The sequence below is a fragment of the Anomaloglossus baeobatrachus genome, chromosome 3 (assembly GCF_048569485.1).
Source record: "Anomaloglossus baeobatrachus isolate aAnoBae1 chromosome 3, aAnoBae1.hap1, whole genome shotgun sequence".
NCBI classification, from domain to species: domain Eukaryota; kingdom Metazoa; phylum Chordata; class Amphibia; order Anura; family Aromobatidae; genus Anomaloglossus; species Anomaloglossus baeobatrachus.
Window position 1 is genome coordinate 665,702,680 of NC_134355.1, and position 13,726 is coordinate 665,716,405.

General features: G+C 45.5%; 1 protein-coding gene across 1 annotated transcript in view; it reads right to left on the reverse strand.

Moving 5' to 3' along the window:
* Positions 1-13,371, reverse strand: part of LOC142295735 (serotriflin-like) — a 38,657-nt gene extending 25,286 nt beyond the window's left edge. Inside the window, exons 1-3 of the mRNA XM_075338826.1 lie at positions 13,132-13,371; positions 9,463-9,530; positions 3,801-3,920 (exon numbers count right to left, since the gene is read on the reverse strand). Of these exons, the coding sequence (XP_075194941.1) occupies positions 3,801-3,920; positions 9,463-9,522 (180 nt within the window). The 5' untranslated portion in view covers positions 9,523-9,530; positions 13,132-13,371. The remainder of the gene's footprint in view (positions 1-3,800; positions 3,921-9,462; positions 9,531-13,131) is intronic.
* Positions 13,372-13,726: the final 355 nt, after the last annotated feature.

Sequence of the window (13,726 nt, forward strand, 5' to 3'; positions counted from 1 at the left end):
CACTCGGGCCTTCATCCATGCCACGGTCCCGGGCTCGGGGTCTGGCGCAATCAGTGCTGGGACTTCTGGCACATTTTCATTAAGGGACCGCGGTCTCAGCGGCTCCCACGGGAGCGGTTCAGGGGGGTCCTGAGCGTCTGCAGCCGGTTGGTCCGCCGGGGCGGGTTGGCAGGGTATCGCTACCGGTTGGACAGGTAGCGGGCCTAGTGGCGGGGCGGCAGCAGCTAACACGGGTAGCGGGGAGAGAGGCAGGGTGAGCGGGTGCAGGCCAGGCTCCTCAGCCGCAGTGGCCGATCCCTCGGGAATACAGGGGCGTGGGTCTCTTACCCGCTCCTCCAAATCCTCTTCCACCTCGAGTCTCCGCATAGCAACCACCACGTCCGCCATGTCGGTCTCCCATTCCTCCAGGAAGAGCTGCATGTGGGCTTGCAGACAGTTATTCAGCGGGGCAGCCCGGTCTCTCAGCCACATCGCCGAGCCGGGTGCGGGAGCGTCCTCGGTGGTAGTCGGACTGTGCATTCTGGCAATGAAGTCTTCCAGGAACCCAGTATCGCTGCAGAGTCCTGGCGTCTCTGCTTTAATAGCCGCACTCACATGCGACCAGCCGCCATTTCGTCCCCCTTAGCCTCTTTCCGGCTCCTCCTCTACAGGGGCGGGGTTTTGGCCTTCGCACCTCTACTACTCGAGGAGACGCTCGAGCGGGAATTCTTCGCTCCCAAGATGGCGGCTTTTCAAATTTTCCGGCCGGACACCTCCGGTGGTCACACAAGGCGCACTTTCACCAGTCGGTAGAACGGTAGGATCCTGTTCGTGACGCCAAGTTGTCGCGGGTGGAGGAGGGGACGCTGCGCTCTCCCACTGCTCGGGTCCGGCTGCCGCTGCTGCTGCGGCTGCTGCTGCTCGGTGGTGGCTCGAGCGGTGGGCCGGATCCCGGGGACTCAAGCGCCGTTCCTCGCCTGTGAGTGAAAAGGGGGATTTTGATTGTGGGGGTTTTGATTATTGTCCGTGACGCCACCCACGGTTGTGGTGATATTAGTGACACCACCGCTGCTCTAGACGGGGATCCCGGGAGCGGTGACAGGGAGCAGCTTTGTTGTTAGTTCTCCCCTCCGTGGGTAGGGGGTTGGTTGTCCCGGGGCCCGGTGATGGGGATAGGGGTGGATGGCAGGCGGGTAACGGGGCCTGGCGAGGTGCAGGGTCACGGGGGCAGCGCTGTGCCGCACGGCACGGTGGTACTCACTCAGCCAATGATGAGGGCACAGTTCTCAGTAAAACACACGGCTGGATGGACGGGTCCCACAGACGGCTGCAGTGTTGTTTTCTCCCGGCAGGTTGGTGGTGACTGCCTTTCCCTGCACCTAGATACGGTAGATGGTTCCAATGGGTTCCCACCGGTAACCCGCTCCCCGGCTTGGATATGGGCTGGAGGAGCCCCTTTTGCCCGCAGGCTCTGGCCCTGGGAAACGGTTGCCTTGGCGGTGGCGGTGTCTCCATCACTTGGTTGGACTGTTGCCTTCTGTCGGGACTTGGCTGTTGGGAAACCCAGGAGGTTCCCTTCACTAACGAATTTGGCAAATTCACGGCGACTCCTAGCCTTGCCGGGGTCCGTAAGCCACTGCCAGATGGTGCTGGCTTCTCTTTGCGTACCGGTCCGGTACCGCCGGGCCACCGCCCGTCCACGGTCCTTACGGTAGACTCCAATCGGCCACTCCTGCAGACGGTCACCACCGTCTGCCAACCTTGCTGATCTGTCCGGGCCACACACCCGGACCAACTTCAGGCTGCTTAGCTGTCACTTTTTTCCTCTCTCACTACTTTTCCTCCTTCCACTTTCACTACCAACACTGTTCTGCCTGGTTTTCCCGCCTCCAGGACTGTGAACTCCTCGGTGGGCGGGGCCAACCACCTGGCCCACCCCCTGGTGTGAACATCAGCCCCTCGAGGAAGGCAACAAGGGTTTTGTGTTCTGACTTTGGTGTGCCTGCTGGGAGTGTGGGGTGTGTTGGTGTTGTTCTCTGTGGCCACTGGCTTGTTCAGGGCGCCACAGGTGCGCCTGCCCCATGCGTTTCGCCACCATGTGTGGCTTCATCAGGGGTAAATGAAGGAATGAGGAGCTGCGGGGCGGGGCTTGACGTCACTCCGGTCACATGACCGGACCACATGGTGCTGCATTACACTGCTGAATGCACGCCCACAGCCTGGTTCCAGCTTACATGGAGGTTACAGAGGATTCCACCCTCCTTGTTTGTTTAGTGAGCGGTATATTCAACACACCGGTCAGTAATTATCTATGGTCCTTCTGTATATATATATCTAGGCTCTGGTCATTCCTTCATTTACCCCTGATGAAGCCACACATGGTGGCGTAACGCGTGGGGCAGGTGCACCCACACTTCCTCTCTCATTATTTACTCATCTGGTATTGTATTGGCTCTCTTTGATCTGTACCATATTTATGTTAGTCCTACATTTGGTGACTATGTATTGCTGTATACTGTTCTCTGGTACTGTTATTTTTGAGCCTATGTGATTTGCTCCATCTGCATTATTTCATGAGGTTTTAGTGGTGATGTCCTAATCTGTTCATGGGTGGATCACCCCTTTGATCTTTCCCAGTTTTAAGTGTTCTTAATAATATTTCTCTGTGTTATTAATAAACTTTTTCACATTTTTTGCATGCAACAAGGGACTCCTCTTGCTTCATTCCATTATTCTGGATTTTCCAGTACATGTTTGGTGTAGTTGTGCCCACTCTTTCCCATGTGTTGTGTTCTAAGTTCTATTTATGGGTTGGAGCACACTTCCGTAATCTATTTATTTAAAGTGGTGCCGTCCCCATTTGCTTCTAGATTTTAGAGTTGGACAATGGACCACAGTCCTTCAAATTGATTCTCTCATTTTGAGTACCATGATATTCTGTTGAATTTATACCCAAATTATCTGGAAGATAGAGTTAATTTGTATGAATTTTCATACTAATTGTAGTGTAAAGTGATATCGCTAGCGTGGGTACCCACCCCCATCTGTTGTGCGACATGGGCAAATCGCTGCCCGTGCCGCACAACATCGCCCAAACCCGTCACACGTACTTACCTGCCCGGCGACGTCGCTGTGACCGGCAAACCGCCTCCTTTCTAAGGGGGCGGTTCGTTCAGCGTCACAGCGACGTCACAGCTGCATCACTGAACCGCCGCCCAATAGAAGCGGAGGGGCGGAGATGAGCAGGACGTAACATCCCGCCCACCTCCTTCCTTCCGCATAGTGGCCGGAAGGCAGGTAAGGAGAGCTTCCTCATTCCTGCGGTGTCACACGGAGCGATGTGTGCTGCCGCAGGAACGAGGAACAACTTCGTTACTGCTGCAGTAATGATATTTGAGAATGGACCCCCATGTCACTGATGAGCGATTTTGCACGTTTTTGCAACAATGCCAAATCGCTCATAGGTGTTACAACGCAATGCAACGGCATCGCTAATGCGGTCGGATGTGCGTCACCAATTTCGTGACCCCCAACGACTTCGCATTAGCAATGTCGTAGCGTGTAAAGCCCCCTCAAGGCCAATGTGGTGTAGAGAGAGGAGGAAAACAAAGGAGGCTGGCATAACATGATCAAGTTAATTTTAAGTCGAGTTAAAAACAGATTAAGCTTTACTTCTAAAAATAATTTAAAAATATATTCAATGTTAGAAACTTGTACAAAGTTAGAATAAAGTAAAAAAGGTGAAGGATGCTGCATCAAGACGAGGACAAACAGGATGCTGCCTTCCTATATGATCATAAAATGCGAATGACGTGACTTACCGTTTTTAACATGTTTCTTGCGGTTGGCTGAACTCCTCGTCTGAGTTTATTCATTAGGTCAACAATATCTTTCTGTACGGCAGGATTAGTAGTTAATAGACGAGCCAATGGATCAGAAGCCTAAAAGAAGAAGAGCCAACAAAAAAGATATTTCCAGATATTCCCAGCTATAATAATAAGGCAAAAACATAAGACGATGAAAATCCAACAACAAGAATCGACGTAGAGAAGTTCTCGGCACAATTCTTGCTTGGGATCTTCTAGCTGTTGACTTCCTCATCCTATAATCTGATCTCTTCTAGGAAAGCCACGTGTCAGTGCTGGATCATAATATGAGGGTTGTAATTACTCTGTGACGTGTTCTAAACAGTTGTACAATTGATGGCTGAAGATTACGAGGATTGACATCTTGTGTCATCAGTCATTATCTGGTTCCAAACTCTGTAATCTCCGCATCAAAAAAACCAAAAATGAGAATAAAAACAACTGGTTCTTTCGATAGTTGACCAAAGATTTTAACAGTGAGACAGTGACTGTTATGAGCTGTAATAGCAATGATGTTATCTTAAATGCAATCCTTATAATAACCCTCAATTCTTAGGGAACCTTAAGAACTGAAGATTTTGCAGCATTTTTTTGTTGTGCTTTTGTATGCAGTAAAATTGTTGTGTTTTATAGTATCAGCAAAGTAAATGTGAATCCTAAAATATCACTTTCACACCTTTGGTTTTTACTTGCTTTTATTTTTTTCAATACGCAGTATGTCGATTCTTTCACCGTTTTTGCTACAGGTAAAATATATCTTTGTACCGTGTTAGCCAGTAGAAATAAAAAAAATGTTGATACAGTGGTTGATACCTTTTAATGGCTAACTGACAAGATGGTAATAAATAGCGAGCTTTCAAGACTACTCAGGTCTCTTCATCAGGCTCAGTGTCAGTGTCCTCAGTGTCCTTTTGGCATATGTGGGGTTTATGTCAGCTTTCTTGCCAGCAGCTAACTCATTACCTCAGCTCAGGTGTTTCCGCTCATGACCACTCCCAATCTGGATAAATACCCTCTGCTCCCAACAGAGGGTGCTGGTTATTCAGAATTCATTCTGAAGCTTGGTCTGGAGTGTGAAGGAGGACTTTTCTGCTGCTGCTGTCTGCTGTCATTTGATGTGGAAGTTACCCCATTCTTAACTTACCTATGACTTAGGCCCATTTCACACATCCGACATTTCGCCGGATTGCCAGATCCGGCACACTCCAGTACAGTGTAATACAGTACAATGGCATTGCGTCAACCTCCGGTCACATGCTGTCATGTGACCGGAGCATGTGACCAGAGGTTGCCACGATGCCATTGTACAGTATTTACTCTGTACTGGAGTGTGCCGGATCCGGCAAGCCGGCGAAATGCCGGATGTGTGAAATGGGCCTAAGGATTTTTAATATTTTGTTTGTAGTCCGAAACGCAATTTCAAAACTTTTTTTGTATTTTTCATTTTAATGTAGTTCAATAAATATTTGATTTTTTTACTAATTTGTTGGTGCTGTGTCCAACCCAACCCATTCTCCTTCCTACTGCTTGCATCTTTCCAGACTCAGCCTGTCTGGTGGACACTTTGCACCTGAAGTCCTGGAGCACGTGCTCACCTGTGTGCATTAATTATGCACACCGCACACATGTGCGCTTTTTTCGCTTTTTATGTTGTCGTTTTTTGGTTGTTTCCATTGTGTTTTTAATTGTGATTTTAAGAAATGCTGACTAGGACCTTACGGGTTAAATTTTGCTTCAATTATGATCAGTCCTACTACCCAATCAATTGTTTTTCTTAGCTATTGTCACGCTCCCCGGGTCCCCTGTCCAGCTCCCCGGCTCTCCTGCCACGCTCCCCGGCTTCCCTGGCGCGCTCCCCGGGTCCCCTGTCCAGCTCCCCTGCCGCGCTCCCCGGCTTCCCTGGCACGCTCCCTGGCTCCTCTGTCCGGCGTCCACCGCTCCACAGCCTCCAGGCCTCTTCACCTAGGATCCCCAGGCGTCCCGGTCCCCGCTCCCAGCGTCCGCTGTCAGCTTCGCTCCGGCCCGGCTCCCCTGCCTCCTGTTCGCCGCTCCCTGCCCTGGCTTCTGGCACCCGGGCCTCGCGCATGCGCATTAGGGCGCGCGCGCGGTCATTGACCCTTTCTTAAAGGGCCAGCGTCCACAGACAGGATATTGAACACACAGGTACAGGGTATAAAGGGGTTTAATGTCCAAGTGGGCGGGGCCTGTTCTTCGTGTTTCCTAAGCTAGGAGTCAGGTCTCCTTTTCCCTGTGATATACTCACCTCTCTCTCTTCTAGAGCCACTCCTGCCTCGCCATCCGGTCCTGCCGATTCTCGAACCCCGCACGCTGACTACCTGCCATCCCGTCAGTCCGTACCATCTTTGATTCCTGTGGTGACCCGTCCTCTCGCTCCATCAGTTCCGGACTCTGCCTAACAACATCTTGGCCTCCGAACCTGAGCTCCGTCACCCGGACTACCATCTGTGACTCCGTGGTCCCAGGGACTTCTACATTCTACTATTTTGCACGGACTATCCTGCTACCTGTAGTGCTCCGGCTACCGGACCCCTTGCCTTCAGTGAGGAGTTTGGCCCAGTGGATCCACCTCCTGGGTCTGCCCGTCCACCTGGCCCTAACAGCTATATATGCTACTTCTATAGTCATTCCCTCTAATCACCTGATGAAGACTGCAACATAGCTGTCGAAACGCGTTGTGGCCATTAGAGGGTATTTAATTTAATAAAACAGTTTTTTAAAGCAAAAATATTTGTTTCCCTTTATCCTGCTGCTTAGCGCTCCTAATTGACCGTTTTACTTTTACCACCAATCTTTGTATCCCCTTGAGGGATTGACAGCAGGAGCTGCTCTGGGAGCAGCAAATTCCTTTAATCCCCCAATCCCTGCCAGTTTTCCCCTCCCTGGCTGCTGCGTTATCGGGCAGCTCACATCACGGAGGTTGTGATCCTAATCACTAGGTTGTTCACGTTCACGTTATCCATCTGGAAGGAATAATCCACGGGACTCACTGTGACTGCACACAACTCTTGACTTCAGCGGGACTCCGTTCACCTCTAACCATACTAACCGTGATTGTGCACGGGTGCACAACCCTCAAAGGTAAGCATTTTCGGGGCAATATTATTTTTCCCTGTCACCAGGTACTACTCAGTGCGTCTCCTCCTTTTCTCTCTTTCAACGTAAACATTATCGAGCCAAGTGGCCTATGGGTCTTTAAAAAATATCAAACTGAGTGGTCTATGGGTCTGTGAAATAAATATCGAACCAAGTGGTCTATGGGTCTTTAAAAAATATAAAACTGAGTGGTCTATGGGTCCGTGAAAAATATCGAGCCAAGTGGTCTATGGGTCCATGAAACAATATTGATCCGAGTGATCTATGGGTCTGTGAAAAATACCCAACCAAGTGGTCTATGGATCCATGAAAAATATCCAACCAAATGGTCTATGGGTCTGTGAAAAAAATATCGAACCAAGTGGTCTATGGGTCCATGAAAAATATTTGTGAAAAAATCGGACCATATTTGGATAATTTTCTATATCAATGACAAACGGATCCCACTCTGATGAGAGTCTGATTGGCATATTTGTATGGGGAGATAAGGTATGCACACCAGTGACTATGTAAGGGGAATACATGAAATAGCAGAAACTGCTGTGTAAATACTGACTTGAAAAATCCAATAGCTATATGTAAGAGTGAAAATGTGAAAAATGGAATCTGCATTACTGCCATGAACATATGAATCAAGAGAAATTTAGCTACTGAATTGATCAATGCAATAGAGCCCCAACACTACGCCAAAGTATTTCTCTACGTTGGGGTCCCTAGCTTGTGTGTGTCCTGTCATGCAGTTAAAAAACTTACCGTGTAAGGGAAGCTGAGACCCAAGCTATTTATGCGTATTATATGGATTGGCAATAGGTGTGGTTGGGGAGGGTTCACAAACGAAAAACTACTAACAATAACGAATAACGTTTGGAACACCATTCTAAGTCCGAACTGGGTGCAAAAACCTAAAAAAGCATCACTATGGGGAGATAAGGTATGCACACCAGTGACTATGTAAGGGGAATACATGAAATAGCAGAAACTGCTATGTGAATACTGACTTGAAAAATCCAATAGCTATATGCAAGAGTGAAAATGTGAAAAATGGAATCTGCATTACTGCCATGAACATATGAATCAAGAGAAATTTAGCTACTGAATTGATCAATGCAATAGAGCCCCAACACTACGCCAAAGTATTTCTCTACGTTGGGGTCCCTAGCTTGTGTGTGTCCTCTCATGCAGTTAAAAAACTTACCGTGTATGGGAAGCTGAGACCCAGGCTATTTATGCGTATGATATGGATTGGCAATAGGTGTGGTTGGGGAGGGTTCACAAACGAAAAACTACTAACAAATAAGGAATAACGTTTGGAACACCATTCTAAGTCCGAACTGGGTGGGTTTTTGCACCCAGTTCGGACTTAGAATGGTGTTCCAAACGTTATTCCTATTTGTTAGTATTTTTTCGTTTGTGAACCCTCCCCAACCACACCTATTGCCAATCCATATCATACGCATAAATAGCCTGGGTCTCAGCTTCCCATACACGGTAAGTTTTTTAACTGCATGAGAGGACACACACAAGCTAGGGACCCCAACGTAGAGAAATACTTTGGCGTACTGTTGGGGCTCTATTGCATTGATCAATTCAGTAGCTAAATTTCTCTTGATTCATATGTTCATGGCAGTAATGCAGATTCCATTTTTCACATTTTCACTCTTGCATATAGCTATTGGATTTTTCAAGTCAGTATTCACACAGCAGTTTCTGCTATTTCATGTATTCCCCTTACATAGTCACTGGTGTGCATACCTTATCTCCCCATAGTGATTTTTTTTAGGTTTTTGCACCCAGTTCGGACTTAGAATGGTGTTCCAAACGTTCCTTATTTATTGATTAGTATATTTGGACTGTTTTTTTCTGATTGAGAAAATATGTTCTTGTGAACCAAGCCTCATGGTGAACTATTCTGTCAATCAAGTACAGGGCACTGGGAAAACGCACAGCGGTCCAACTCATATATAACCTTCAGAGCTATATTTCCTTATAAGAAGCTCATAATCAGCTGCTCCCATTTGGAAGGAGTTTCCACTACTTTGATATAGATGACAGTTCGTTGGGACTGGGGGTTAGACACCTTGCACCCCATCCAATTAGTTGGTATCAGCAGTGGTGCTGGCATAATGGAAGGAGCATGCATAGCGGAACAGGAAACCCACCCCGCACCCACGTTGTCGAGAACTGCAGATCAATTCTTATTCATGGGATTAATTGGTTTGTATTGTATTTTTGTTTTTCTTCCAATTAGTTATGATCTACAACATCTATAAGTCATGGAAAATACTGTCAAATGTGATATAAAACCATATGGCAGAAAATGTAAGAATATTAGAAATCACTCCTTCTAACCTGAATTTTCAAAGCAAATACACCAGCCTCATCAGGTATGAGAGAGGTTTTTGGTTTTTTTTTATCACTAATGAAGTTTTGCAGTTTTAATTTTACTTTAAATGAAACACATTTACACAAAAATCCTACAAATATATTTATAAGGAGCACCTACCTGAATCTGGACCACATGGGCCATAAGCAGGGTTGAGAAGCAAAGGTTTAAAATCCCCATTTTTCTTCCTGCAACAGACATATTAGTTTACTACAGTTCCATCACCAGGTAAAATAAAGTATCACACTGTGTCCATGTATGTTAGTAGGATGTATGTATGATGCCGGAAAGGACTGGTCCTCAACAGGACTGGCTACCCAAGAGACCCTAAACTCAGGATCCTTCTATTATCTCAGAATTCCCACATATGGTATAAGAAAATGGGTTTCTATACTAGTAGTATTTAATATTATTTAAAGTTTTTTCCTTTTTTCCTCTACTTTTACATTGATGGCCTATGCTAAAGGGTACTTTACACGCTGCGATATTGGTACCGATATTGCTAGCGAGCATACCCGCCCCCATCGGTTGTGCATCACGGGCAAATCGCTGCCCGTGTCGCACAACATCGCATACACCCGTCACATGCACTTACCTGCCTAGCGACGTCACTGTGACCGGCGAACCGCCTCCTTTCTAAGGGGGCGGTTCGTTCAGCGTCATAGCGACGTCACTAAGCGGCTGCCCAATGGTAGAGGAGGGGCGGAGATGAGTGGGCCGAACATCCCGCCCACCACCTTCCCTCCTCATTGCCGGTGGATGCAGGTACGGTGAGTTTCCGCGTTCCTGCGGTGTCACACACAGCTATGTGTGCTGCCGCAGGAACGACCAACAACCTCGCTACTCACTAGACAGCGATATTTGGTGTTTGGACGACCTCTCCAAAACCAACAATTTTTACCACTTTTGCGATCGTTGAAGGTCGCTCGTACGTGTTACACACTGCGGTGTCACTAACGAAGCCGGATGTGCGTCACAAACACCGTGACCCCGACGATAAATCATTAGCGATATCACAGAGTGTAATGTACCCTTAAGGAAGATTATCAATGTCTGATCAGCCAGGGTATGACACCCTGTACCCCCACCAATTAGCTGTTCCCTGTGCCAGCGGCGGTAGCAGGTGACCGGAAATGCTCAGTTCCAGAGTTTCTCAGTCTTCTGATAGTAGCCGCAGCCAGGTACTGCACATCCGCATCCTATTAATTTGAATGGGAGTTGGATGTGCAGTACTCGGCCGCAACTGCTCTCACTAGATGGGGGAGCTCTGGAACAGAGCATTTTCGGCCATCTGCTGCCACCGTCACCACTATGAAGAGCCGATCAGACATTGATGGATAGGTCATCAATGTCTGATCAGCAGGGGTTTGGCCTCCTGCTGATCAGGTCTTCTCAGTGGCGGCAGTGGCAGCAGATGGCTGGAAATGCTCAGTTTCAGAGCTGCCCCATCCAGTGAGAGCGGTCACGGCCAAGTACTGCACATCCACCTCCCATTCAAATCAATAGGAGGCAAATGTGCAGTACCCAGCCGCGGCCACTATCAGAAGACTGAGGAACTCTGGAATTGAGCATTTCTGGCCGCCCGCTACCGCCGCCGGCACAGGGAACAGCTGATCGGTGGGGTTGCAGGGTGTCATACCCTGGCCGATCAGACATTGATAATCTATCCTACCGCTGCCAGCACAGGGAACAGCTGATCGGTCTGGGTGCAGGGTGTCATACCCTGGCCGATCAGTTATTGATGATCTATCCTACCGCTGCCGGCACAGGGAACAGCTGATTGGTGGGGGTGCAGGTTGGCATTCCCTGGCCGATCAGGCATTGATAATTTATCTTAGGATAGGCCATCAGTGGAAAAGTAGTGGCCAACTTCTTTTAGACTTTCTTGTTTTGTGGATGAGAATTGTATTAATATGCCCAAAATTGTAATTTTGCAAAAAAAAAAAAAATCATTTCATTTACCATCCAAATTAATGGACCTCAATTTCTGGCCCTCCTCTGGCACCTGCATTCTAGTTTAGTTTTACAAAAACTGGGAAGCAGCTGCTTGAAAATCATTGGTGTAACTGAAAAGTGATTAATGGCTGAGATTTGCAGGTGTAAATAAAGCTTAAACATAAAGTATAGCTATAATTTCCAAATACTAGAAGTCCAAGTGGAGAACAGTTTTGAAGGACCGAGACACAAAAAGATCCTTAATTTTTATATGAATGATGTAGTACCTTACTTTGCCTGTGGGGGTGCTGCAGGAGAATTAAATACTTACTCTTAGCATGAGAACACCCTAAAATCAGCTTCATTTCAGTAGACCCTTCTAATAAAAAGCTACATGTACATTTTTTTTATAAGCTTACAATTTTTACATTATTTATATATATTATATATTGACACATATCACAAACTCAAAAAGTGGGGACACAACAACACTGCATATGAACACTAGCAAAAACGCTATGCAATTGCGTAAAATTATTTAAAACTTTATTAGAGAATAGAATTAATAATATATATGAATATAAAAAATGTTTCAACAATAAGAAACCTCCCAAAAATGCCAGATGGAATATATTGGGAACACCTAGTGTAATAATGTAATAGAACCAGACCAATAATGAATGAATGAATGAATGAATGCATAAAAAAATAAAGACATAAATCACAATGCATACAGCTGCATGTTTGATAAGAATGTTATAATAATAAATGACTGATCATAAGTTAAAAAAAAGTATGTCAATTACATGTTAAACAGGAGTTAAATCACAGAATACATATACATGAAAAAAATCCCTGAAAAAAGGCATTGCTAATGTGAAACGTGCGTTGGGTGTGTGGGACCCTATTGTAGTTGTCTCCTGCTGATTCCGTCTGTAGGTAAACCTTGTGTCACTATGGGACCTTTTTCATGTATATGTATTCTGTGATGTAACTCCTTGTGTCTTTAACTTATGATCATTTATTATTATAACATTCTTGTCAAACATGCAGCTGTATGCATTGTGATTTATTTATTTATTCATTCATTTATTTATTTATTTATTTATTCATATATTATTAGTCCGGTTCTATTACATTATTACACAGGGGGATTTTCGGCTAGGTGTTCCCAATATATTCCATCTGCCCCTTTTTTGGGGGGTTCCTTTTGTTGAGACATTTTTTATATTCCTATCTATTTTTAATTCTATTCTCCAATAAAGATATAAATAATGTTATTAAATTGAATAGAGTTTTTTGTTGGTGATCAAACCCATTATGTACAAGACTATAAAATATTCTATTCTTAAAGGCCTACATTTTTACAAAATAATCTAATATATATTTACATTTGTCAACCCCATGGATCTGGCATATGTTATTCCAGAGGTTTGCACCAGCTGCTCAATTTATGGATTTCAACAGATCCGCTGAAGTCTGTGCCACAGGTTGTCTAGAGGAGGTCATCAGATGTCTTACTCTGTAGTCACTTACAGTATATGCAGACAATATCTGACTTTGCAATTTATTGATACTATGGTGCTCCTGGAGGTGGTGCAGACCTCCAGATCGATGGGGATGATTGAGCAGGGATGATGCCTCCATTTGTTATTTTGAAAACATCCATGCTTATGCAAAAATAATATTTTTACTATCAGAGAAAACACTAAAACATGTAACATAAGTACAAAATACATATTTAAAGAAAAAGAATTAAGGCAAAAAAATAGTAACATGACATAATAAAAATATAGTAAATATGAGCTTATGTAAGACGGAAGCACTGAATTCCCAACAGTCGATGCTTCTTACCTGTCAGCTGTCTCTCGCAGGAGAATCTGTTCACCTTGTGTCTTTGATTTTGGCAATGAGTGAAATGTGAGGTCACTGGCTCCGAACGCTGTATTTATAAGGCTGATGTGCTGAATACTTCCTGTGATTTGTCAGAAAAGGATGAAGCAATTTACATTTTAAAAAGCCACGAGACGATAATAATAGAGGTTACACAAGTGTTGTGCAAATAAGCCAATAAGATCGCACGAGAATGACTTTCCAGCTTCCTTATTGCTGATTGTCCATTGAAGAATTGTTTCCAACACTTTGAGAAATGGAGACACTTTGTTTATGGCAACAATAATAGAAATAAAGGGGAGAAAAAAAAAGGATGTTCTTGCACAAACAGCCCGCCCGCAACTGGGCACTGAGCCATCTAAAAACAAACAACACTAGATAATGGGATAATGGCAAATAAAACTCGAGATGGCAGCCGGTAAAGGACAAGCCTGAAATTTGCCTGGGGGAAAGATTAAACTTATTGCGTTGTTTGGTTACAAAAAAAATGGAAATGTTTTACTTATTCCCCCTTAGTAAGAAAATTGAATGGCCATAAAGAACTTAGCTGAATTTG